This window comes from Salmo salar, chromosome ssa11 (assembly GCF_905237065.1).
Source record: "Salmo salar chromosome ssa11, Ssal_v3.1, whole genome shotgun sequence".
Lineage (NCBI taxonomy): Eukaryota > Metazoa > Chordata > Actinopteri > Salmoniformes > Salmonidae > Salmo > Salmo salar.
The window spans coordinates 49,446,074-49,472,276 of record NC_059452.1 but is presented as its reverse complement, the minus strand read 5'-3'; the positions used below and the strand labels follow the sequence as shown (position 1 = coordinate 49,472,276).

The following is a 26,203-nucleotide window of genomic DNA, read 5'->3' as shown; positions in this document are numbered from 1 at the left end:
TGTGTGAGGCAGGGTCGTACTCTGCGAATGTTGTAGAGCATGAACCTACAGGATCGGGTCACCGCCTTGATGTTGGTGGAGAACGACAGGGTGTTGTCCAGGGTCACGCCAAGGCTCTTAGCACTCTGGGAGGAGGACACAAGGGAGTTGTCAACCGTGATGGCGAGATCATGGAACGGGCAGTCCTTCCCCGGGAGGAAGAGCAGCTCCGTCTTGCCGAGGTTCAGCTTGAGGTGGTGATCCGTCATCCACACTGATATGTCTGCCAGACATGCAGAGATGCGATTCGCCACCTGGTTGTCAGAAGGGGGAAAGGAGAAGATGAATTGTGTGTCATCTGCATAGCAATGATATGAGAGACCATGTGAGGATATGACAGAGCCAAGTGACTTGGTGTATAGCGAGAATAGGAGTGGGCCAAGAACAGAGCCCTGGGGGACACCAGTGGTGAGAGCACGTGGTGCGGAGACAGATTCTCGCCACGCCACCTGGTAGGAGCGACCTGTCAGGTAGGACGCAATCCAAGCGTGCGCGGTGCCGGAGATGCCCAGCTCGGAGAGGGTGGAGAGGAGGATCTGATGGTTCACGGTATCAAAGGCAGCAGATAGGTCTAGAAGGATGAGAGCAGAGGAGAGAGAGTTAGCTTTAGCAGTGCGGAGAGCCTCCGTGACACAGAGAAGAGCAGTCTCAGTTGAATGCCCAGTCTTGAAACCTGACTGATTAGGATCAAGAAGGTCATTCTGAGAGAGATAGCAAGAGAGCTGGCCAAGCACGGCGCGTTCAAGAGTTTTGGAGAGAAAGGAAAGAAGGGATACTGGCCTGTAGTTGTTGACATCGGAGGGATCGAGTGTAGGTTTTTTCAGAAGGGGTGCAACTCTCGCTCTCTTGAAGACGGAAGGGACGTAGCCAGCGGTCAAGGATGCGTTGATGAGCGAGGTGAGGTAGGGGAGAAGGTCTCCGGAAATGGTTATCACTGGTTATCACTGATTATAACTGGTTATCACTGGTTATCACTGGTTATCACTGGTTATCACTGATTATCACTGGTTATCACTGGTTATCACTGGTTATAACTGGTTATAACTGGTTATCACTGGTTATTACTGGTTATCACTACACATGACCTTGTACAAAATCTAAATTGAACTGTAATATTACATTATTAACATGTCTAATGACGTTTTGATACTAATGAAGTGTCCAGTGCATTCAGAAAGTATTCCGACCCCTTTACTTATTCCACCATTTGTTACGTTACAGCCTTATTCTTAAAAGGATACATTTCCCCCCCACCACATCAGTCTACACACAATATACCCAATCAAGTTGTAGAAACATCTCAAGGATGATCAATGGAAACAGGATGCACCTGAGCTCAATTTCGAATTTCATAGCAAAGGGTCTGAATACTTTTGTAAAATAAGGTATTTCTGTCTTTTAATTTAGACATTTACAAGAAATTATAAAAACCTGTTTTCTCTTTGTTATTATTGTGTGTAGATGTTATTTATATGTTTTATTTAACTAGGCAAGTCAGTTAAGAACAAATTCTTATTTGCAATGACAGCCTACACCGGGCCAAACCCTAACCCAGACGACACTGGGCCAATTGTGTGCCGCCCTATGGGACTCCTAATCACGGCCGGTTGTGATACAGCCAGGAATCGAACCAGGGTCTGTAGTGTTGCCTCTAGCACTGAGATGCAGTGCCTTAGACCGATGCGCCCCTCGGGAGGATTATGAGGAGTATTTAAAAAAAATATATATATTTTAGAATAAGGCTGTAACGTCACAAAATGTGGAAAAAGTCAAGGGGTCTGAATACTTTGTGAATACTTTGTGAATACTTTCTGAATACCTTCTGAATACTTTCTGAATACTTTGTGAATACCTTCTGAATACTTTGTGAATACTTTATGAATTCTTTCTGAATACTTTCTGAATACTTTCGGAATACTTTCTGAATACCTTCTGAATACTTTATGAATACTTTATGAATACTTTATGTTTTGCTATGATTGTTGTTTTTCCCAATAGTTTCTTCTCTGGGTCAAAATGACCCCCAGTTGGTAATGTGTAAAATATGTTGGTTGTATGTAGGGGGTTAAACATCCCAGCTCCATGACAGTACAGGGTGCTTACCTCAGAGAATTAAAGAGAATTGGCTCCAAAAATGTAAGTTTGTCAAGATGTTTTCAGACCTCAAAATGTAGAGGGTGGCCATGGGTATGTGTCAGGAATGTGTGAGAAAAGTCCACGTCCCAGTTCATCTGTTGTGTAGATACAGCTGTATGTTTCAATCTAAAATGAATGGAAAAGATAAGCACCATATACTGTATGTGAATATATTTATGACTGATTGAGTCGACTGTACTGATGCTAGACCTCTGCATACTACGTCCATAATGGCTCTTCATTTCTCTACCTTGGTCCCAGATCTGTTTATGCTCGTACAGCTAACTCCTACGGTTATTGACACGACAGCACAAACAGATCTTGGACCAGGCTAAACCACTCCTGCCTTGTAAACAAAAGAGCCATAACCCATAAGGTTATGTGTGTGGATGTTTCCTAACCTTGTCCTGTCTGTGTGTCCTAGGTTACATGGGAGATTCCATGAGCTGGCTCCTCACCTAGTGCCACTGGACTACACCAACCAGCCTGACGTCAGACTCCCCCTGGCGCTCATCGTCAGCATGCCAGAACTAAAGGTACGGCCTTCTGACCTTCTGATCTTTTTGTTCTCATGGTATTGATACTCGTTTGGTGTTAATGTCAGTTAAGTGTAAATATTTAGCTCTTCATAAATTGAACTTAAAGTTCAAACTTAAATTATATGTTCTTCAGAGTTATCTGTCTGGCTGCTAGGCTATTTTATACACACCACCTGTATGTTTTATGAGCTGGTAAATCTAATGTAGAACTAATCTCTTTATCCCTCTGTTCAATGTTATTTTAAGACATTAAGCTTATAAGCGTAACTTGTTCTAGCCAACCCTACAGTGAGGTGATATGGGCCAGTAGATAGTTGCTTGGTAACAGTGAGGTGATATGGGCCATGAGATAGTTGCTTGGTAACAGTGAGGTGATATGGGCCAGTAGATAGTTGCTTGGTAACAGTGAGGTGATATGGGCCAGTAGATAGTTGCTTGGTAACAGTGAGGTGATACTGTATGGAGCAGTAGATAGTTGCTTGGTAACACTGAGGTGATACTGTATGGCACAGTAGATAGTTGCTTGGTGACAGTGAGGTGATACTGTATGGAGCAGTAGATAGTTGCTTGGTAACAGTGAGGTGATGCTGTATGGAACAGTAGATAGTTGCTTGGTAACAGGGAGGTGATACTGTATGGAGCAGTAGATAGTTGATTGGTAAACAGAGAGGTGATACTGTATGGAACAGTAGATAGTTGCTTGGTAACAGGGAGGTAATATGGAGCAGTAGATAGTTGCTTGGTAACAGGGAAGTGATACTGTATGGAGCAGTAGATATTTGCTTGGTAACAGGGAAGTGATACTGTATGGAACAGTAGATAGTTGCTTGGTAACAGGGAGGTAATATGGAGCAGTAGATAGTTGCTTGGTAACAGTGAGGAATCATGTGATCGTTACTACTGTGATGTGTTAAGGCTGTTTCCTGGTGAGCAGCATTCCATTCACCCTCTGCTGACTCAACCTCACTTGTGATTAGTCAGCCTCAATATGTCTCCATCCATCCCTCCCTCCCTCCCTCCATCCCTCCCTCCAGCTAGCCCAGCAGTGCACAGTCCAGTCACCAGAGCCCACACAGACAGACAGGGTCATTTAAACAGAGGAGAGAGAGAGAACAGGGACTCAGTCTGTGGTGATATTGTTGAGTCATCACACCTCTTTTCTTTTTCTTGCCTCGTCCGATTGGTCATTTGAATTCTTCTTTTAATAAATCATGATATGTAATCACGCAGTGCTCAGTAAACATACTGTAGAATATTGTTTGAGCTACCGTTGCAGCATACTGTTGGGAGTATAAATCTGTCTTTATATAACAAATATTATATGGCTTTTCCAATACAGACAACATCAGAGCCTAGCGAATCACTTACAACAGACCCAACAACACCAGTCCATTCTCTGTGGATCATTCACATGATGACTACCCAGAATCCTCTAGTGGTACCAGAACTTCTCTAACATGTTCCCCCTGGAGAGGGGACAGGTGTAGAGGGAATATCTGTATCATGTTTCCCCTGGAGAGGGGACAGGTGTAGAGGGAGTATCTGTATCATGTTCCCCTGGAGAGGGGACGGGTGTAGAGGGAGTATCTGTAACATGTTCCCCTGGAGAGGGGACGGGTGTAGAGGGAGTATCTGTATCATGTTCCCCTGGAGAGGGGACAGGTGTAGAGGGAGTATCTGTATCATGTTCCCCTGGAGAGGGGACGGGTGTAGAGGGAGTATCTGTAACATGTTCCCCTGGAGAGGGGACGGGTGTAGAGGGAGTATCTGTAACATGTTCCCCTGGAGAGGGTACGGGTGTAGAGGGAGTATCTGTATCATGTTCCCCTGGAGAGGGGACGGGTGTAGAGGGAGTATCTGTAACATGTTCCCCTGGAGAGGGGACAGGTGTAGAGGGAGTATCTGTAACATGTTCCCCTGGAGAGGGGACAGGTGTAGAGGGAGTATCTGTAACATGTTCCCCTGGAGGGGACAGGTGTAGAGGGAGTATCTGTAACATGTTCCCCTGGAGAGGGGACAGGTGTAGAGGGAGTATCTGTATCATGTTCCCCTGGAGAGGGGACAGGTGTAGAGGGAGTATCTGTATCATGTTCCCCTGGAGAGGGGACAGGTGTAGAGGGAGTATCTGTATCATGTTCCCCTGGAGAGGGGACGGGTGTAGAGGGAGTATCTGTATCATGTTCCCCTGGAGAGGGGACAGGTGTAGAGGGAGTATCTGTATCATGTTCCCCTGGAGAGGGGACGGGTGTAGAGGGAGTATCTGTAACATGTTCCCCTGGAGAGGGGACAGGTGTAGAGGGAGTATCTGTAACATGTTCCCCTGGAGAGGGGACAGGTGTAGAGGGAGTATCTGTAACATGTTCCCCTGGAGGGGACAGGTGTAGAGGGAGTATCTGTAACATGTTCCCCTGGAGAGGGGACGGGTGTAGAGGGAGTATCTGTAACATGTTCCCCTGGAGAGGGGACAGGTGTAGAGGGAGTATCTGTAACATGTTCCCCTGGAGAGGGGACAGGTGTAGAGGGAGTATCTGTAACATGTTCCCCTGGAGGGGACAGGTGTAGAGGGAGTATCTGTAACATGTTCCTGCTAGAGACATGAATTGCATCCCAAATGGCAGCCTATTCCCTATTACAGTGCACTACTTTAGACCAGAGCCAAATCGCACCCTATTCTCTAAATAGTGCACTACTTTAGACCAGAGCCAAATGGCACCCTATTCCCTAAATAGTGCACTACTTTGGACCAGAGCTCTATGGGGGGGGGGTAGTACACTATGTGGGGAACAGGGTACCATTTGGGAGTGGGACACAATCGTGGTACCAGTAACCAGTGGTGGAAAAAGTACCCAATTGTCATACTTGAGTAAAAGTAAAGATACTTTAATAGAAAATGACTCAAGTTAAAGTGAAAGTCACCCAGTAAAATACTACTTGAGTAAAAGTCAAAGTATTTGGTTTTAAATATACTTAAGTATCAAAAGTAAATGTAATTGCTAAAATATAATGAAGTGTCAAAAGTAAAAGTATAAATCTTTTTCATATTCCTTATATAAAGCAAACCAGACGGCAGCATTTTCTTATATGTTTTTAATTTACAAATAGCCAGGGTCATGCTCCAACACTCAGACATAGTTTACATACCAAGCATGTGTTTAGTGAGTCCGCCAGATCAGAGGCTGTTGGGTGTCCTGCTGACCGTTCAGAATGTAACGAGTACTTTTGAGTGTCAGGGAAAGATTTAGTAAAAAGTACATAATTTTCTTTAGGAATGTAGTGAAGTAAAAGTAGTCAAAAATATAAAAAGTAAAGTACAGATACCCCAAAAAACTACTTAAGTAGTACATTCAAGTATTTTTACTTAAGTACTTTACACCACTGGCAGTAACAGGGCTGTAAAGCTCCCAGCGACTGGGGCCCGTTCAGCGGTGAATTATGGTCCTCTGACAACAAGCAGAGCCAAAATGGACAACAAGCAGAGCCAAAATGGACAACAGTCAGAGCCAAAATGGACAACAGGCAGAGCCAAAATGGACAACAAGCAGAGCCAAAATGGACAACAGGCAGAGCCAAAATGTATAACAGGCAGAGCCAAAATGGACAACAGGCAGAGCCAAAATGGACAACAGGCAGAGCCAAAATGGACAACAGGCAGAGCCAAAATGTATAACAGGCAGAGCCAAAATGGACAACAGGCAGAGCCAAAATGGACAACAAGCAGAGCCAAAATGTATAACAGGCAGAGCCAAAATGGACAACAGGCAGAGCCAAAATGGACAACAGGCAGAGCCAAAATGGACAACAGGCAGAGCCAAAATGGACAACAAGCAGAGCCAAAATGTATAACAGGCAGAGCCAAAATGGACAACAGGCAGAGCCAAAATGGACAACAGGCAGAGCCAAAATGGACAACAGGCAGAGCCAAAATGGACAACAGGCAGAGCCAAAATGTATAACAGGCAGAGCCAAAATGTATAACAGGAAGAGCCAAAATGTATAACAGGCAGAGCCAAAATGTATAACAAGCAGAGCCAAAATGGACAACAAGCAGAGCCAAAATGTATAACGGCAGAGCCAAAATGGACAACGGGCAGAGCCAAAATGGACAACGGGCAGAGCCAAAATGGACAACGGGCAGAGCCAAAATGGACAACGGGTAGAGCCAAAATGGACAACGGGCAGAGCCAAAATGTATAACGGGCAGAGCCAAAATGTATAACGGGCAGAGCCAAAATGGACAACGGGCAGAGCCAAAATGGACAACGGGCAGAGCCAAAATGGACAACGGGCAGAGCCAAAATGGACAACAGGCCGAGCCAAAATGGACAACAGGCAGAGCCAAAATGGACAACAGGCAGAGCCAAAATGGACAACAGGCAGAGCCAAAATGGACAACAGGCAGAGCCAAAATGGACAACAGGCAGAGCCGGGCGGCGGGGGGCAGCACCTATAACTCAAAAAGAACACATGTTATTTAAATGTAAGTCTCTAGTCAATGTCTCTACACCAAGTCAAACTTAATTGGAACTGAGTTAGCTCCAAAGTAAGAGGTCAAGGTCTGATTGGTCCCCGGCGCCCATATCGGTGGCCATCTTAGGTTGTACCGGTATGTCGCCAATTTCCCAGCCTCTGGGTATCACAGAAACACAATGCTTTGAGTTCATAGCAGACTAATGTTCTTAACGTTTGGCGATGGGTGAAATTGATCAGAATCTCAACATTAACACAATTGTCTATTTTGAAACATACATTTTGACTATAAATCTGTAATTCCACAGTAACAGAATGATGCTGAGACTCAATGTAATTCCACAGTAACAGAATGATGCTGAGACTCAATATAATTCCACAGTAACAGAATGATGCTGAGACTCAATGTAATTCCACAGTAATGATTGCAAAGTTCAACAAACCGTACAACTTTATGCACAAGCATGACTTTTAACAACTTCCACAGGAGATCTGAGACAAAAAGCACCTTTACTTGAATAGTGCAGATACAAAGTTAGGTAACAGAATGACGGTTTGTGCTGCTGGTGGCGTCATTCTGTTACCAAACTTGGCATCTGCAGTGTGTGATGTCTGGGGCTGTTCTGTCACCTACTGACCTCATGAAGATCTGCTATAGTGGGACACAGCACTTTACTCTGTATCTATTTATATCACAGTCATGGTTGAGACTCCATATTCCTCTTAGTAGTACCTGTAGCATGATGTACTACAATACCCATAATGCCCTGTATACAGTACTGACTCACTCATGATCGACTACAATACCCATAATGCCCTGTATACAGTACTGACTCACTCATGATGTACTACAATACCCATAATGCCCTGTCTACAGTACTGACTCACTCATGATCTACTACAATACCCACAATGCCCTGTATACAGTACTGACTCACTCATGATCTACTACAATACCCATAATGCCCTGTATACAGTACTGACTCACTCATGATCTACTACAATACCCATAATGCCCTGTATACAGTACTGACTCACTCATGATCTACTACAATACCCACAATGCCCTGTATACAGTACTGACTCACTCATGATCTACTACAATACCCATAATGCCCTGTATACAGTACTGACTCACTCGTGATGTACTACAACACCCATAATGCCCTGTATACAGTACTGACTCACTCATGATCTACTACAATACCCATAATGCCCTGTATACAGTACTGACTCAGATTGTTCCTGTCCCTCTGCTCTTCTTACCCTTACAGGAGAACCCTTTCAGACACCGCATCGTGGAAGTCTTCTCTGAGGACGGACAAGGCAACATGAGCTTCAATGACTTTGTAGACATGTTCTCTGCTCTCTGCGAAACGGCTCCAAGAGAACTGAAGACCATATATGCTTTTAAAATCTATGGTTAGTACTGAGTAGACTAGTATGTCTCCTATGGTTAGTACTGAGTAGACTAGTATGTCTCCTATGGTTAGTATGGAGTAGACTAGTATGTCTCCTATGGTTAGTACTGAGTAGACTAGTATGTCTCCTATGGTTAGTACTGAGTAGACTAGTATGTCTCCTATGGTTAGTACTGAGTAGACTAGTATGTATCCTATGGTTAGTACTGAGTAGACTAGTATGTCTCCTATGGTTAGTACTGAGTAGACTAGTATGTCTCCTATGGTTAGTACTGAGTAGACTAGTATGTCTCCTATGGTTAGTACTGAGTAGACTAGTATGTCTCCTATGGTTAGTACTGACTGAGAGTGTGTTTAGTCTGTCTGTCTGTCTGTCTGTCTGTCTGTCTGTCTGTCTGTCTGTCTGTCTGTCTGTCTGTCTGTCTGTCTGTCTGTCTGTCTGTCTGTCTGACTGTCTGTCTGACTGTCTGATGACAACTAGGACTCTGACTCATACTTACTCTGTTTTAGCTTGCTTATTTAGTTACTTATTTCGTTATTTAGTTAGTTATTTAGTTATTTAGTTAGTTATTTAGTTAGCTTCTGTTTTATCTTGCTTATTTAGTTACTTATTTCGTTATTTAGTAACTTATTTAGTTCAGCTTTTTGAATTTCAAACTGCTTCCAACCCATTCTGTCCTGTGCCATTCAAACAAGTTTTGAATCTCTTAATTTCTCAAATTTTAATCTCTTCATCTCCTTTCTCCCACTGTTTTTTAATCTCTTCCTCTTTCCTGTGTGTCAGATTTTAACGTGGATAACTTCCTGTGTAAGGAGGATCTGGAGAAGACGTTGAACCGGCTGACTAAAGGAGAGCTGACCCCTGAAGAGGTCAATCTGGTCTGTAGCAAGGCCATGGAGGAGGCTGACCTCGACGGGGACAGCAAGCTCTCCTTCTCTGACTTTGAGAACATGATCTCTAAAGCTCCAGACTTTCTAAGGTAACATGTCATGGAGGTGGTCTGGGGAGTCAGGCTAGTGTATAATGTCATGGAGGTGGTCTGGGGAGTCAGGCTAGTGTATAATGACATGGAGGTGATCTGGTGTGTCAGGCTAGTGTATAATGTCATGGAGGTGATCTGGTGTGTCAGGCTAGTGTATAATGACATGGAGGTGGAGATAACTTCTGCTGCTCTACATAATGCTGCTTTCAGACAGAGATAACTTCTGCTGCTCTATATAATGCTGCTTTCAGACAGATAACTTCTGCTGCTCTGTATAATGCTTCTTTCAGACAGAGATAACTTCTTCTGATCTGTATAATGCTGCTTTCAGACAAAGATAACTTCTGCTGCTCTGTATAATGCTGCTTTCAGACAGAGATAACTTCTGATGCTCTGTATAATGCTGCTTTCAGACAGAGATAACTTATTCTGATCTGTATAATGCTGCTTTCAGACAAAGATAACTTCTGCTGCTCTACATAATGCTGCTTTCACACAGATATAACTTATTCTGATCTGTATAATGCTGCTTTCAGACAAAGATAACTTCTGCTGCACTACGTAATGCTGCTTTCAGACAGAGATAACTTCTGCTGCTCTGTATAATGCTGCTTTCAGACAGAGAACCTCTGCTGCTCTACATAATGCTGCTTTCAGACAGAGATATCTTCTACTGCTCTCTATAATGCTGCTTCCAGACAGAGATAACTTCTGCTGCTCTGTATAATGCTGCTTTCAGGCAAAGATAACTGCTGCTGCTCTGCATAATGCTGCTTTCAGACCGAGATTAAACACAGAGAGAGAGAACCAATAGTGCTTGATCAGAGCCTTTTTACTGCGGACCAATCAATCTATCAACAGTATTGTAAATCGTTTTCATTTGAGAGCCCAAACCAGGCGGAAAGAACTGGCTAGTAAAAACCTCTCCCATTCCAGAGAGCTTGATTTAGCTGGCCAATGATATGGCCCGTAAATCTGCCAATCACACGGGGGCGGCTGTAGATTGGCTTGAACTCTTCCTGGTTTCCATGGTTTATTGGTGGAGCGTGTTGCCGTGGCAACCAGGTCAGGCTTGTGGCAGGATGCTGCTGCCTGTGACCAGAGACAGTGACAGATAAACATGATGGCTCTGTAAGACATAAATAGCGATAAACAACAACATGTCTCTCTCCTCCTGTAACAGGTGTCTGGCGAGTGAATGTTGTTATAGACATTTACATGTTAAAGGGATATTTTGGGATTTTGGCAATGAGGCCCTTTATCGAATTCCCCAGAGTCAGGAGAACTTGTGGATACCATTCTTACGTCTCTGTGTCCAGTATGAAGGAAGTTAATAAGAGGGAGCCAATGCTAACTAGCGTTAGCGCAATGACTGGAAGTATATGGGTGTCTACTAGCATGCTAGCTGATAGACTTGTCCATTGTTTGCACAGAATGGATATGTGTATTTGGCGCTTTGGCTTACAGTGAAGGATAAGAACAGACATAAAACATACACATTACACAATTTTGAGTGAGGCTGGTTTACACAGGCAGCACAATTCTGATCCTTTTGCCACCAATTGGTCTTTTGACCAATCAGATCAGATATTTTGCCAATAACTGGGCTGCCATAGTAGATGCTCCTATGCAGATGGACTTTCCTCCAGCCACAATCTGTCCCAGACCTGTCCTCCTAATAGACTTGTATTAGAACCATGTCATTGCAGCGTTAACTTGTCAGTTTTCAGCAACCTGTCAGTATCTTTAGATTCACTGCTGAGGTGTGGGATACTCTGACTGACCTGATGCCCTATTAGAATGGCGGAGGCCCCCCTCTCCGTACAGACCCCTGGATCCCTTATCCCCAGAGCTAAAGATCCGTATTACGTTCATGTGTTTCTTTACCTCTACTTTAAACACACATTGTTGTGGTCCCCCTCCCTTCACATTTCTCAATGTCAATCAAACGTCCACGTGACATCTGAATACCAACCATTTGATCTCAATCAGTTTCATGAGGATATTCATTTTCTTTAGATCTTGAGGTGTACAGTCGTGGCCAAAAGTTTTGAGAATGACACAAATATTAATTTTCACAAAGTCTGCTGCCTCAGTGTCTTGAGATATTTTTGTCAGATGTTACTATGGAATGAATACTGAAGTATAATTACCAGCATTTCATAAGTGTCAAAGGCTTTTATTGACAATTACATGAAGTTGATGCAAAGAGTCAATATTTGCAGCGTTGACTTCTTTTTCAAGACCTCTGCAATCCGCCCTGGCATGCTGTCAATTAACTTCTGGGCCCATTCTTGCATAATCAATGCTTGGAGTTTGTCAGAATTTGTGAGTTTTTGTTTGTCCACCTGCCTCTTGAGGATTGACCACAAGTTCTCAATGGGATTAAGGTCTGGGGAGTTTCCTGGCCATGGACCCAAAATATCGATGTTTTGTTCCCCGAGCCACTTAGTTATCACTTTTGCCTTATGGCAAGGTGCTCCATCATGCTGGAAAAGGCATTGTTCGTCACCAAACTGTTCCTGGATGGTTGGGAGAAGTTGCTCTCGGAGGATGTGTTGGTACCATTCTTTATTCATGGCTGTGTTCTTAGGCAAAATTGTGAGTGAGCCCACTCCCTTCGCTGAGAAGCAACCCCACACAGGATGCTTTACTGTTGGCATGACACAGGACTGATTGTAGTGCTCACCTTGTCTTCTCCGGAAAAGCTTTTTTCCGGATGCCCCAAACAATCGGAAAGGGTATTGATCAGAGAAAATGACTTTACCCCAGTCCTCAGCAGTCCAATCCCTGTACCTTTTGCAGAATATCAGTCTGTCCCTGATGTTTTTCCTGGAGAGAAGTGGCTTCTTTGCTGCCCTTCTTGACACCAGGCCATCCTCCAAAAGTCTTCGCCTCACTGTGCGTGCAGATGCACTCACACCTGCCTGCAGCTATTCCTGATCAAGCTCTGTACTGGTGGTGCCCCGATCCCGCAGCTGAATCAACTTTAGGAGATGGTCCTGGCGCTTGCTGGACTTTCTTTGGCGCCCTGAAGTCTTCCTCACAACAATTGAACTGCTCTCCTTGAAGTTCTTGATGATCCGATAAATGGTTGATTGAGGTGCAATCTTACTGGCAGCAATATCCTTGCCTGTGAAGCCCTTTTTGTGCAAAGCAATGATGACAGCACGTGTTTCCTTGCAGGTAACCATGGATGACAGAGGAAGAACAATGATTCCAAGCACCACCCTTTTGAAGCTTCCAGTCTGTTATTCAAACTCAATCAGCATGACAGAGTGATCTCCAGCCTTGTCCTCGTCAACACCCACACCTGTGTTAACGACAGAATCACTGACATGATGTCAGCTGGTCCTTTTGTGGCAGGGCTGAAATGCAGTGGAAATGTTTTTGGAGGATTCAGTTCATTTGCATGGCAAAGAGGGACTTTGCAATTCATTGCAATTCATCTGATCACTCATAACATTCTGGAGTATATGCAAATTGCCATCATACAAACTGCGGCAGCAGACTTTGTAAAAATTAATATTTGTGTCATTCTCAAAACTTTTGGCCACGACTGCACAGTGTTGTTTAGAAGTAGCCTACAGTGTTGTTTGGAAGTATCCTACAGTGTTGTTTAGAAGTAGCCTACAGTGTTGTTTAGAAGTAGCCTACAGTGTTGTTTAGAAGTAGTCTACAGTGTTGTTTAGAAGGAGCCTACAGTGATGTAGAAGTAGCCTACAGTGTTGTTTAGAAGTAGCCTACAGTGTTGTTTGGAAGGAGTCTACAGTGTTGTTTAGAAGTATCCTACAGTGTTGTTTAGAAGTAGCCTACAGTGTTGTTTGGAAGTATCCTACAGTGTTGTTTAGAAGGAGCCTACAGTGTTGTTTGGAAGGAGTCTACAGTGTTGTTTAGAAGTATCCTACAATGTTGTTTAGAAGGAGCCTACAGTGTTGTTTAGAAGGAGCCTACAGTGTTGTTTGGAAGTAGCCTACAGTGTTGTTTGGAAGTAGCCCATAGTGTTGTTTGGAAGTAGCCTACAGTGTTGTTTGGAAGTAGCCCATAGTGTTGTTTGGAAGTAGCCTACAGTGTTGTTTGGAAGGAGCCTACAGTGTTGTTTAGAAGGAGCCTACAGTGTTGTTTGGAAGTAGCCCATAGTGTTGTTTGGAAGTAGCCCATAGTGTTGTTTGGAAGTAGCCTACAGTGTTGTTTGGAAGGAGCCTACAGTGTTGTTTAGAAGGAGCCTACAGTGTTGTTTAGAAGGAGCCTACAGTGTTGTTTGGAAGTAGCCTACAGTGTTGTTTGGAAGTAGCCCATAGTGTTGTTTGGAAGTAGCCTACAGTGTTGTTTGGAAGGAGCCTACAGTGTTGTTTAGAAGGAGCCTACAGTGTTGTTTGGAAGTAGCCCATAGTGTTGTTTGGAAGTAGCCTACAGTGTTGTTTGGAAGGAGCCTACAGTGTTGTTTGGAAGTATCCTACAGTGAGTGAATCTTTGAGCAGATACTGCTAACAAACTGTAGCATAGTGGCAAACGCTGTTTAATTATGTCCACGTGAAAGTAAAATGTGACAATCCTAAAACGTCATAAGAAATGAGGTGGTGTTTTTTTTGTCTTCCTGTAACGTTATTCTATACTATTATATTCTGTTCTGTTATATAGAATACTATCATTATGTGATCTTGTAGACATTGATTCAGCTTTGAAGTAGCCTGTTCTCTACGAATAGAGCAGAGACTGGGAGTAGCCTGTTCTCTACGAATAGAGCAGAGACTGGGAGTAGCCTGTTCTCTACGAATAGAGCAGAGACTGGGAGTAGCCTGTTCTCTATGAATAGAGCAGAGACTGGCAGTAGTCTGTTCTCTACGAATAGAGCAGAGACTGGCAGTAGCCTGTTCTCTACGAATAGAGCAGAGACTGGCAGTAGCCTGTTCTCTACGAATAGAGCAGAGACTGGCAGTAGCCTGTTCTCTACGAATAGAGCAGAGACTGGCAGTAGCCTGTTCTCTACGAATAGAGCAGAGACTGGCAGTAGCCTGTTCTCTACGAATAGAGCAGAGACTGGCAGTAGCCTGTTCTCTACGAATAGAGCAGAGACTGGCAGTAGCCTGTTCTCTACGAATAGAGCAGAGACTGGCAGTAGCCTGTTCTCTACGAATAGAGCAGAGACTGGGAGTAGCCTGTTCTCTACGAATAGAGCAGAGACTGGCAGTAGCCTGTTCTCTATGAATAGAGCAGAGACTGGCAGTAGCCTGTTCTCTACGAATATAGCAGAGACTGGCAGTAAGTAGCCTGTTCTCTACGAATAGAGCAGAGACTGGGAGTAGAGAATCCCCCCACATGAACAGAAGCTTCGGAGCCTTTTAGCTGTCGGGAAGAGGGTCCAGAAAAGTGAGATCCATAGCCACTCCATATTAGAATACCTATTCAGGACAACAGCATTTCTTCCCCACTTAACCTCCTTTCTCACCTCCAAAATGAAACGTTAGTTCTTGAAGAATTTGATGATTCTAGATCCTGCTGGATGTAATGTATTCATGGCCATCTCACCAGCCCATTAGATGTATACACTGTCTGGATGACCCTGCAGGGCACTTCATGCAAAATATTGTCCATTTCCAGCTTTGGCAGGGTAAAAAGTCATCGGTACAGTATCGTCCTGTCATCTGAACCGCGGTCCAATGTGACATTGATACTAGTTCAGTGGCCAGGCCTTGTGAAATGTCAGTACAGTGGCTCTATGTCACTTTAAGTAGCTCTATTAGCAGCAGAGTACTGTTGTAGGTTAATGGGAGTGTTACAGCTCTGGCTGGGTCTTCCTCCCAAATGGCACCCTATGCCCTGTATAGTGCACTACTTTAGACCAGAGTCAGTAGGACTCTGGCACCCTATGCCCTATATAGTGCACTACTTTTCATCATGGCTTAAGCACTATGTATGGAATAGGGTGCCATTTGGGATGCGGACTTGTTCTCTTCTCTTCTGTGATTCCCTCCTTGGGAAAGACGCCATTTCTCACTTACACAGAAAATGGCTTTTGTATAATCTCAGCTGCAACTGACAGTCAGCCAGACTGGCACACAATACATGTGAACAAGATAGGAGAGGAGAGGAGAGGAGAGGAGAGGAGAGGAGAGGAGAGGAGAGGAGAGGAGAGGAGAGGAGAGGAGAGGAGAGGAGAGGAGAGGAGAGGAGAGGAGAGGAGAGGAGAGGAGAGGAGAGGAGAGAGAGAGAGGAGAGGATAGGAAATAGAGGATAGAGGAGAGGAAATAGAGGAGAGGAAATAGAGGAGAGGAAATAGTGAAGAGGAGAGGAAATAGAGGAGAGGAGAGGAGAGGAGAGGAGAGGAGAGGAGAGGAGAGGAGAGGAGAGGAGAGGAGAGGAGAGGAGAGGAGAGGAGAGGAGAGGAGAGGGGAGAGGAGAGGATAGGAAATAGAGGATAGAGGAGAGGAAATAGAGGAGAGGAAATAGTGAAGAGGAGAGGAAATAGAGGAGAGGAGAGGAGAGGAGAGGGAATAAATTAAAGGAGAGGAGAGGAGAGGAGAGGAGAGGAGAGGAGAGGAGAGGAGAGGAGAGGAGAGGAGAGGAGAGGAGAGTTGTGAAATAATGTCAGGAATAAATCTGTCAGATGTTTCTAAAAGGAGATCTGGTTGAAGATGGAAGGGTTAATTCAACATAGATAGTTTCATGGCAGCATAACTCTCTCAAGGTTTCTCCTCCGTCCCCTCCAGAGGTATCCAGTCAGCAGATATACTGTATCTATTGTTGATAAGGTTATTAGTCATGCTAGATGTATCCAGTCAGCGGATATACTGTATTTATTGTTGATAAGGTTATTAGTCATGCTAGATGTATCCAGTCAGCGGATATACTGTATTTATTGTTGATAAGGTTATTAGTCATGCTAGATGTATCCAGTCAGCAGATATACTGTATTTATTGTTGATAAGGTTATTAGTCATGCTAGATGTATCCAGTCAGCAGATATACTGTATTTATTGTTGATAAGGTTATTAGTCATGCTAGATGTATCCAGTCAGCAGATATACTGTATTTATTGTTGATAAGGTTATTAGTCATGCTAGATGTATCCAGTCAGCAGATATACTGTATTTATTGTTGATAAGGTTATTAGTCATGCTAGATGTATCCAGTCAGCAGATATACTGTATTTATTGTTGATAAGGTTATTAGTCATGCTAGATGTATCCAGTCAGCAGATATACTGTATCTATTGTTGATAAGGTTATTAGTCATGCTAGATGTATCCAGTCAGCAGATATACTGTATTTATTGTTGATAAGGTTATTAGTCATGCTAGATGTATCCAGTCAGCAGATATACTGTATTTATTGTTGATAAGGTTATTAGTCATGCTAGATGTATCCAGTCAGCAAATATACTGTATCTATTGTTGATAAGGTTATTAGTCATGCTAGATGTATCCAGTCAGCCAGTACAGTGTATTCGGAAAGTATTCAGACCCCTTGACTTTTTCCACATTTTGTTACGTTACAGACTTCTAAAATGTATTAAATAAATAAAAAATCCTCATCAATCTACACACAATACCCCATAAGGCACAAAGTAAAAACATTTTTTTTAAATTACATTTTTTGCAAATTTATTTATTACAAATACTGAAATATCACATTTACATAAGTATTCAGACCCTTTACTCAGTACTTTGTTGAAGCACCTTTGGCAGTGACTTCAGCCTCGAGTCTCATTGGGTATGACGCTACAAGTTTGGCACACCTGTATTTGGGGAGTTTCTCCCATTCTTCTCTGCAGATCCTCTCAAGCTCTGTCAGGTTGGATGGGGAGCGTCGCTGCACAGCTATTTTCAGGTCTCTCCAGAGATTGAGTCTAGGCCACTCAAGGACATTCAGACTTGTCCCGAAGCCACTCCTGCTTTGTCTTGGCTGTGTGCTTAGGGTTGTTCCTCTGTTGGAAGGTGAACCTTCGCCCCAGTCTGAGGTCCTGAGCGCTCTGGAGCAGGTTTTCATCAAGGATCTCTCTGTACTTTGCTCCATTCATCTTTCAATCAATCCTGACTAGTCTCCCAGTCCCTGCGGCTGAAAAACATCCCCACAGCATGATGCTGCCACCACCATGCTTCACCGTAGAGATGGTGCCATGGTTTCCTCCAGACGTGAAGCTTGGCATTCAGGCCAAAGAGTTCAATCTTGGTTTCATCAGAACAGAGAATCTTGTTTCTCATGTTCTGAGAGTCCTTTAGGTGCCTTTTGGCAAACTCCAAGTGAGCTGTCATTAGGGCTGTCAAGCAAACAACTGTCGGTCTCCCAGTAATTGACTGTTAATTAACATTAACACATGTAGCATCTCCTGGCTTCCACACAATGGCCTACAAGCCACTGATGCAGACCTTTGGAACATCTATATTTTAAAAAGTCTAATAAATCCATGTAATATAGCCTACACCTTCACAATAAATCCATGTAATATAGCCTACACCTTAACAATAAATCCATGTAATATAGCCTACACCTTCACAATAAATCCATGTAATATAGCCTACACCTTCACAATAAATCCATGTAATATAGCCTACATCTTCACAATAAATCCATTATTTATTACAGACAGGTCTAAAGAAACATGATATGAAGAAAATGTAGTCTATTTCAGAAGAACAGAATAGCATACTCTGAGTTGTTCTTATGTTAGGTCCTGATCTGGCTATGCCATATGGCTGTGGGCTACACTAGTTAATTTAGCAGATAAGATTTGCTTAGAATTGCGGGTCATTATTTTATATTATTTTATGGTATTGTTACGAACCGGCTCAGAGTTCGCAACAAAAGGGAGACAACATGGAGACAAGGAATATGAAAATATATATTTATTAAATAAAGTAAACTAAGAACAATGAACAATGGTGTGTGTAATCAGTAATCAGTAGTGTAAGTGAGTGTTTTGCATGCCTGAATGTAATAATGCAAGGTGTTGAAAGGTGCCAAAGCAAATAACCAAAAAGCCACAAAACTACCACAACAGAAATCAACCAAGGTGTCTGCATGGAGAGAGTCTCTCCAATCAATGTGGAAGAGGTCTATTTATCATGGGGACCAGGTGTTTACCATGTAGCTGACGACCCTCACAACTCCGCCCACCGGCATCCTAATAAGGAAACAAGAACAAAGAGAGAGAATACGGCAGACAGAGTGGGAGGGTCATCACAGTATGAAGAATACAATTGAACAAAGTTGAATAAAATAGAAAGGATATTTTCTCCAAACGATTTGAGGGAGTGCGCACATGCGGCAATTCTGTGTTGAGCGGTTTACAAAGAAATAGGTCCTCCTATATGCTGAATTTATATTTTAGTCATTTAGCAGACGCTCTTATCCAGAGCGACTTACAGTAGTGAATGCATACATTTCATACATTTATTTTTCCGTACTGGCCCCCCGTGGGAATCGAACCCACAACCGTGGCGTTGCAAAGACCATGCTCTACCAACTAAGCCAATTTAGAGTTATTAATGTACATTTAGTTGTTTTATAAACGTTGGGCTATATGTTTAGATTTTTAATACATTGTAAGGCTGCATGATGAGACTCTAATGATGATTTGAAAAAAGTTACTTGAAAGGCCTGAGCTCTGCTTTGCTTTTTTGCGCAGGCTGTACACACTTCATCAGTCTCTCATTCACAATTTGACAAGCACTTGATAATGCCTCGGAATTTCCAAGCAGGATCCCCTTTGTGTGCCCGTAATGCACCCTAAAATCCATGCCTTTTGTGGCCATTGGCCGTTGTGTCCTTCTCCCTGAGTGCTGCGCGCTTTGAAGCACCTCTCACTCACATGGCTCTCCATCACGTGATTGGGTCTTTCTCACAGGCTACAAGTGAAGACAGACACATCGGGGACGCAACTGCGCTTGTCCTTATCCAATTCCGATCTTATCAAAACATATAGGCCTATGGGCTAGGCTCGATGAGAAGTGATACAAACCTTATCAAAACATATGGGCCTATGGGCTACGCTCGATGAGAAGTGATACAAACCTTATCAAAACATATAGGCCAATTGGCTAGGCTACATGAGGTGTGATACAGACCTTATCAAAACATATAGGCCTATTGTCTAGGCTACATGAGGTGTGATACAGACCTTATCAAAACATATAGGCCTATTGGCTAGGCTCGATGAGGTGTGATACAGACCTTATCAAAACATATAGGCCTATTGGCTAGGCTACATGAGGTGTGCAACTAGGATTATAAAAAATTGAAAGAAAAAAAAGGCATTGTTTGATATGCTGGGCATCATTCACAAGTGATCGGCTAATATTGTCACCAATCAGACTATTCTTGATTTAGTCTTGTCTTTACATGTACTAAATAATATATTGATGTGACATTAGTTTTGATTTAGAATGGGCCATTATCATGCACCTGTATTGAAACGGGTAGGGGAAAAGAATACATCACATCTATAGCGAATAGAGAATGGAGGACGCTTTTATCCGTGGTTCATTTTCATGCCAGCCAGGTAGGCTATACTCCTGTTGTAAAGAGAAGCAATGTGCTAAATATTAGGAAAGTTGAGAAATAAATATAATAAGCTGATGGGATCCTCCTCCTCTCTTTAATTAATATTTTTAGTAGAGGCCATCACTCTGTTTGAGCCTATAGAAATGTTGCGCAACATGAGCTCATGGGCTCTCATGAAGTGTTTGATTATATATTCCATGGCATTTGCATTGATGTCAGAGTGATAAGAGGGACAATAGAGTGCTGAGTACCAGGCAGTTATCTGGTAGACTACTAATGACCAGCAGCAGCATCAGAGCTTGGAGAAGCCTAATTACCGTGACTAAATGGTCACGTGGAATTTGACTGTCTTGTGGCGGTAATATGGTCACAGCAACAACCCTAGCTCTCATGTTCCTTTTACTGAGGACGGGCTTCTGTCTGGCCACTCCATCATAAAGGCCTGATTGGTGGAGTGCTGCAGAGATGGTTGTCCTTCTGGAAGGTTCTCCCATCTCCACAGAGGAACTCTGGAGCCCTGTCAGAGTGACCATTTGGTTCTTGGTCACCTCCTTGACCAAGGCCCTTCTTCCCCGATTGCTCAGTTTGGCCAATTGGCCAGCTCTAGGAAGAGTCTTGGTGGTTCTAAACTTCTTCCATTTAAGAATGATGGAGGCCACTGTGTTCTTGGGGACCTTCAATGCTGCAGAAATGTTTCGGTACCCTTCCCCAGATCTGTGCCTCGATGCAAACCTGTCTCGGAGTTCTACGGACAATTCCTTCGACCTCATTGCTTGGTTTTTGCTCTGACATGCACTGTGAACTGTGGGACCTTATATAGACAGGTGTGTGTGCCTTCCCAAATCATGTCCAATCAATTGAATTTACCACAGGTGGACTCCAATCATCATGGGGTATTGTGTGTAGATTGATGAGGATTTTTTTATTTATTTAATCCATTTTAGAATAGGTCTGTAACGTAACAAAATGTGGAAAAAGTCAAGGGGTCTGAATACTTTCTGAAAGCTCTGTATATATTGTTGATAAGGGGACAACACTTCTGAAAGAAGGTCAATTGCACTGTTGACAAAATAACTCGCCTCGTAGACAGCCCAGTTAAAGTGATACATAACTCCAAAAATCAACGCTTATTATTACATGTTTTCAGACCTCTAAAATGATTTTCTATTTTTTGTTGAATGAGTCCATGATGTCCCACGGCTATCTGTTGTAAATGCAGCTGCGTAACTAACTATGTCCTCGTGTTGTGTTTTCCATTTCCAGCACGTTCCACCTACGGATTTGAGGTGATTCAGCCACTCCCATGATGAGGCTTTAGACAACGATGGAAGAGGGAGGAAGATGAAGAAGAAGAATGTGGTCCCTTTCTGGTTCGTCTGATGACGTCATCCCTGAAGACTCCTCCCAGAGTCTCTGTGGCCCCGACCCACAGCAGAATGACCCTTGACCTCAACCTCAGTACAGCATAGTGCCTACCAAAAAACGTTAGTAGAGAAGTCTTGTCTTTCCCAAGTCTATCTTCGATCGATACGATGTTTGTACAAAATATAACATTGAAAAGAAAAAAAGGAAGTGGAACAAAAGTTTGGCTTCGGCTGCAGGAATATGGACCCGGGGGGATTTCTTTTCTCGGAAGCACAGGCCCTTTTTTTGCCAATTCATGTTCTATAGGAAGGACGTTATCGACCACAACACATTTCCATTTTCGGAAGAGAAGATCATTAATGCATGATTGTTTTCTCTTATAATCAATTGTAACTTGTTAAAAGATGGAAACACAAACAGACTCCAAATGGAGATAGAAAATGAACTGATGAACAACGAGGGGCTAATTTTGATACCTGTAGGGCTTAGCTACTATACAACCTATAAGCAGTTTTCTAGAAGATGGTGGATTTTTTGCAGAATTGTTAGTTTTTTTTTCTTTAAACTGACCTAACCTTTTTAAGTGTATACATTGAATGGACACTGACTGACAACAATGTGGAAGTGGATCGAACAACAAGATATTTTCTGTCTGACGTGTACGGAAGACAAAAACAGTAAGATATATAGTATATAAAGTATTACAAGCACAGTTTTAGCACCAAGGGCAGAACAGTTGAAGAGCTATGCAATATATCTTTATGAAATGCATGAGTGTTACATAAATTGCAAATAGCTTTTTTATTTATGCTCCAGTCCAGTATAGTGTTGAGTACTGCTGGAACACAATGACAATCAGAACCTGTGATGTAGTGGTAACATTAACAAATAGGTGGGTAAATGCTGATCGCCGTTTGCGGCGATTAAAATAACGCTCCTCTATGCTTTCAACTCTCTTTAAATGTTCCTGCTAAAGGTAAAGGTAAAACTCTCGCACAAAAAAAAATAGAAAAAGGTACGTTTTCTGTGCGTTTCCCCTCCACTACACCACCGATCATAATGTTACCTAACTGTTCTGCAGTTAAAGGAAGGGCTCTGTTCTTTGTCTCATCACCCCTTCCATTATGTTATGCTTTGTTACCTTGTCCTGCCTCTCAACTTGATATAATGGCATTAACTTCACTTAAGAAATAACGTTTTCAGTCTTTCATATGATAAGAGCGTTTGGCTAGACTTGATTAAATACATTTTCTGTTGCTTCGATGTTTAATGAACCTTCTTTTTGGAAAGTTGTCATTGTTTCTCCTGGTATTTCTTCTCAAACCTGTGAGTAATAACATTTTACTTCCAACATTAACTTGAGCTTAAAATGAACCTTGCTAAAAGTTGACAAAATGATGTGAACCCAGTGTACACTCTAATTTAGACAGGAAACCTTCCAGTCATTATCCGTATCTGCATGGCTGCATCAAGTCAATCTGCCAAAAAACTGTTATAGCTCGCTCAAACTAAACATCCTTTTTTCAAACCAACTATACAATATTTCATCTGGGCTCGTTGTTTCCTTCAAGTTTGATTCAGAATGATTTTTTTCAGTTAAAGCCAGTGTCCTGTCCAAAGGCCTTGTTAAAGATGCTGTTAATTCTCCGATGTTAAAGCCCGCTGTAAATGTATGTTCTGTGAGTTATCCATGCGGCCCAGTGTTATGCATGCATTAACATTATGACTAGGGAGTAAGATCTCACCATGCCACACTCCACTAAATCTCCCTGGACTGAAACCTACACTGTCTGTTAAAGGCCAGATAGGGGACATTATGTTGCACTCCGACCCTGTAGCCATGCCAACCTAGTAGAAACGGACAGTCATTTGAATGAAGACACTAGACAGTAGGTGGTTTTCAACAGTGAACCACAGTTGAATTGATTTATCCTTGGGAGGTGCGTAATAACTAGCCAAAGAGATGAGAATACATTAAGGAAGATGAAGAGGGTAAAGTCCCAAATGGTTCCCTAATCCCTATAGAGTGCACTACTTTTGACCAGAGCACTATGGGGATAGGATATGAGAGGTAATCATTCCAACCCTTCAACTGTTTCTTCCGGTCGGTCTTCAGGTCGGTCTTCTGGTCGGTCTTCCGGTCGGTCTTCCGGTCGGCCTTCTGGTCGGGCTTCCGGTCGGTCTTCCGGTCGGTCTTCTGGTCGGTCTTCCGGTCGGTCGTGTGGTGCAGTCAGTCGTTAAGCCGGTCCGAGGCATAATAGCAACACTTAATTCCTCATCTCCAGATCCCTTTACTGTCCTCATCTCCAGCTCCCTTTACTGCCCTCATCTCCAGCTCCCTTTACTGTCCTCATCTCTAGCTCCCTTTACTGTCCTCATCTCCAGATCCCTTTACTGTCCTCATCTCCAGATCCCTTTACTGTCCTCATCTCCAACTCCCTTTACTGTCCTCATCTCCAGATCCCTTTACTGTCCTCATCTCCAGATCCCTTTACTGTCCTCGTCTCCAGATCCCTTTACTGTCCTCGTCTCCAGATCCCTTTACTGTCCTCGTCTCCAGATCCCTTTACTATCCTCATCTCCACATCCCTTTACTGTCCTCATCTCCAACTCCCTTTACTGTCCTCATCTCCAGATCCCTTTACTGTCCTCGTCTCCAGATCCCTTTACTGCCCTCATCTCCAGATCCCTTTACTGTCCTCGTCTCCAGATCCCTTTACTGTCCTCGTCTCCAGATCCCTTTACTGTCCTCATCTCCAACTCCCTTTACTGTCCTCATCTCCAGATCCCTTTACTGTCCTCATCTCCAGATCCCTTTACTGTCCTCATCTCCAACTTAATTTACGACGGAGAGAAAGAGAGGGAGGGGGATGGAGGGACGGTGGGAGAGAGAGAGAAAGAGAGAGGCTGCAATCACACATCCAGGAGGGAGAGAGAGGCTGCTATCACACATCCAGGAGGGAGAGAGAGGCTGGTATCACACATCCAGGAGGGAGAGAGAGACTGCTATCACACATCCAGGAGGGAGAGAGAGACTGCTATCACACATCCAGGAGGGAGAGAGAGGCTGCTATCACACATCCAGGAGGGTGAGAGAGGCTGCAATCACACATCCAGGAGGGAGAGAGAGGCTGCTATCACACATCCAGGAAGGAGAGAGAGGCTGCTGTATTATAGAGCTGGTTGTATTAACAGCCTGTGTTATAGAGCTGGTTGTATTAACAGCCTGTGTTATAGGGCTGGTTGTATTCAACAGCCTGTGTTATAGAGCTGGTTGTATTAACAGCCTGTGTTATAGAGCTGGGTGTTGAACAGCCTGTATTATAGAGCTGGTTGTATTAACAGCCTGTGTTATAGAGCTGGGTGTATTAACAGTCTGTATGATAGAGCTGGGTGTATTAACAGCCTGTGTTATAGAGCTGGTTGTATTAACAGCCTGTGTTATATGCTGGTTGTATTAACAGCCTTTGTTATTGAGCTGGTTGTATTAACAGACTGTTATAGAGCTGGTTGTATTAACAGCCTGTATTATAGAGCTGGTTGTATTAACAGCCTGTGTTATAGAGCTGGTTGTATTAACAGCCTGTGTTATAGAGCTGGTTGTATTAACAGCATGTGTTATAGAGCTGGTTGTATTAACAGCCTGTGTTATAGAGCTGGTTGTGTTAATAGCCTGTATTATAGAGCTGGGTGTTGAACAGCCTGTATTATAGAGCTGGTTGTATTAACAGCCTGTGTTATAGAGCTGGTTGTATTAACAGCCTGTGTTATAGAGCTGGTTGTGTTAACAGCCTGTGTTATAGAGCTGGTTGTATTAACAGCCTGTATTATAGAGCTGGGTGTTGAACAGCCTGTATTATAGAGCTGGTTGTATTAACAGCCTGTGTTATTGAGCTGGTTGTATTAACAGCCTGTGTTATAGAGCTGGTTGTATTAACACCCTGTGTTATAGAGCTGGTTGTATTAACAGCCTGTGTTATAGAGCTGGTTGTATTAACAGCCTGTGTTATAGAGCTGGGTGTATTAACAGTCTGTATGATAGAGCTGGGTGTATTAACAGCCTGTGTTATAGAGCTGGTTGTATTAACAGCCTGTGTTATAGAGCTGGGTGTTGAACAGCCTGTATTATAGAGCTGGTTGTATTAACAGCCTGTGTTATAGAGCTGGTTGTATTAACAGCCTGTGTTATAGAGCTGGTTGTGTTAACAGCCTGTGTTATAGAGCTGGTTGTATTAACAGCCTGTGTTATAGAGCTGGTTGTAGTAATAGCCTGTGTTATTGAGCTGGTTGTATTAACAGCCTGTATTATAGAGCTTAACATCCTTATCAGCTTAACATCCTTATCATTTATCGCCCTCCAGGTTCCCTTGGAGAGTTCATCAATGAGCTTGACGCCTTGATAAGTTCCTTTCCTGAGGATGGCTCACCTGTCACAGTTCTGGGTGACTTTAACCTCCCCACGTCTACCTTTGACTCATTCCTCTCTGCCTCCTTCTTTCCACTCCTCTCCTCTTTTGACCTCACCCGCTCACCTTCCCCCCCTACTCACAAGGCAGGCAATACGCTTGACCTCATCTTTACTAGATGCTGTTCTTCCACTAATCTCATTGCAACTCCCCTCCAAGTCTCCGACCACTACCTTGTATCCTTTTCCCTCTCGCTCTCATCCAACACTTCTCACTCTGCCCCTACTCGGATGGTATTGCGCCGTCCCAACCTTCGCTCTCTCTCTCCCGCTACTCTCTCCTCTT

At 43.3% G+C, this 26,203-nt stretch overlaps 1 protein-coding gene across 1 annotated transcript in view; it reads left to right on the top strand.

The window, feature by feature from the left end:
* Window positions 1-22,709, top strand: part of LOC106609698 (calcium and integrin-binding family member 2) — a 38,870-nt gene extending 16,161 nt beyond the window's left edge. Inside the window, exons 3-6 of the mRNA XM_014208668.2 lie at window positions 2,600-2,711; window positions 8,456-8,603; window positions 9,387-9,582; window positions 21,351-22,709. Of these exons, the coding sequence (XP_014064143.1) occupies window positions 2,600-2,711; window positions 8,456-8,603; window positions 9,387-9,582; window positions 21,351-21,372 (478 nt within the window). The 3' untranslated portion in view covers window positions 21,373-22,709. The remainder of the gene's footprint in view (window positions 1-2,599; window positions 2,712-8,455; window positions 8,604-9,386; window positions 9,583-21,350) is intronic.
* Window positions 22,710-26,203: the final 3,494 nt, after the last annotated feature.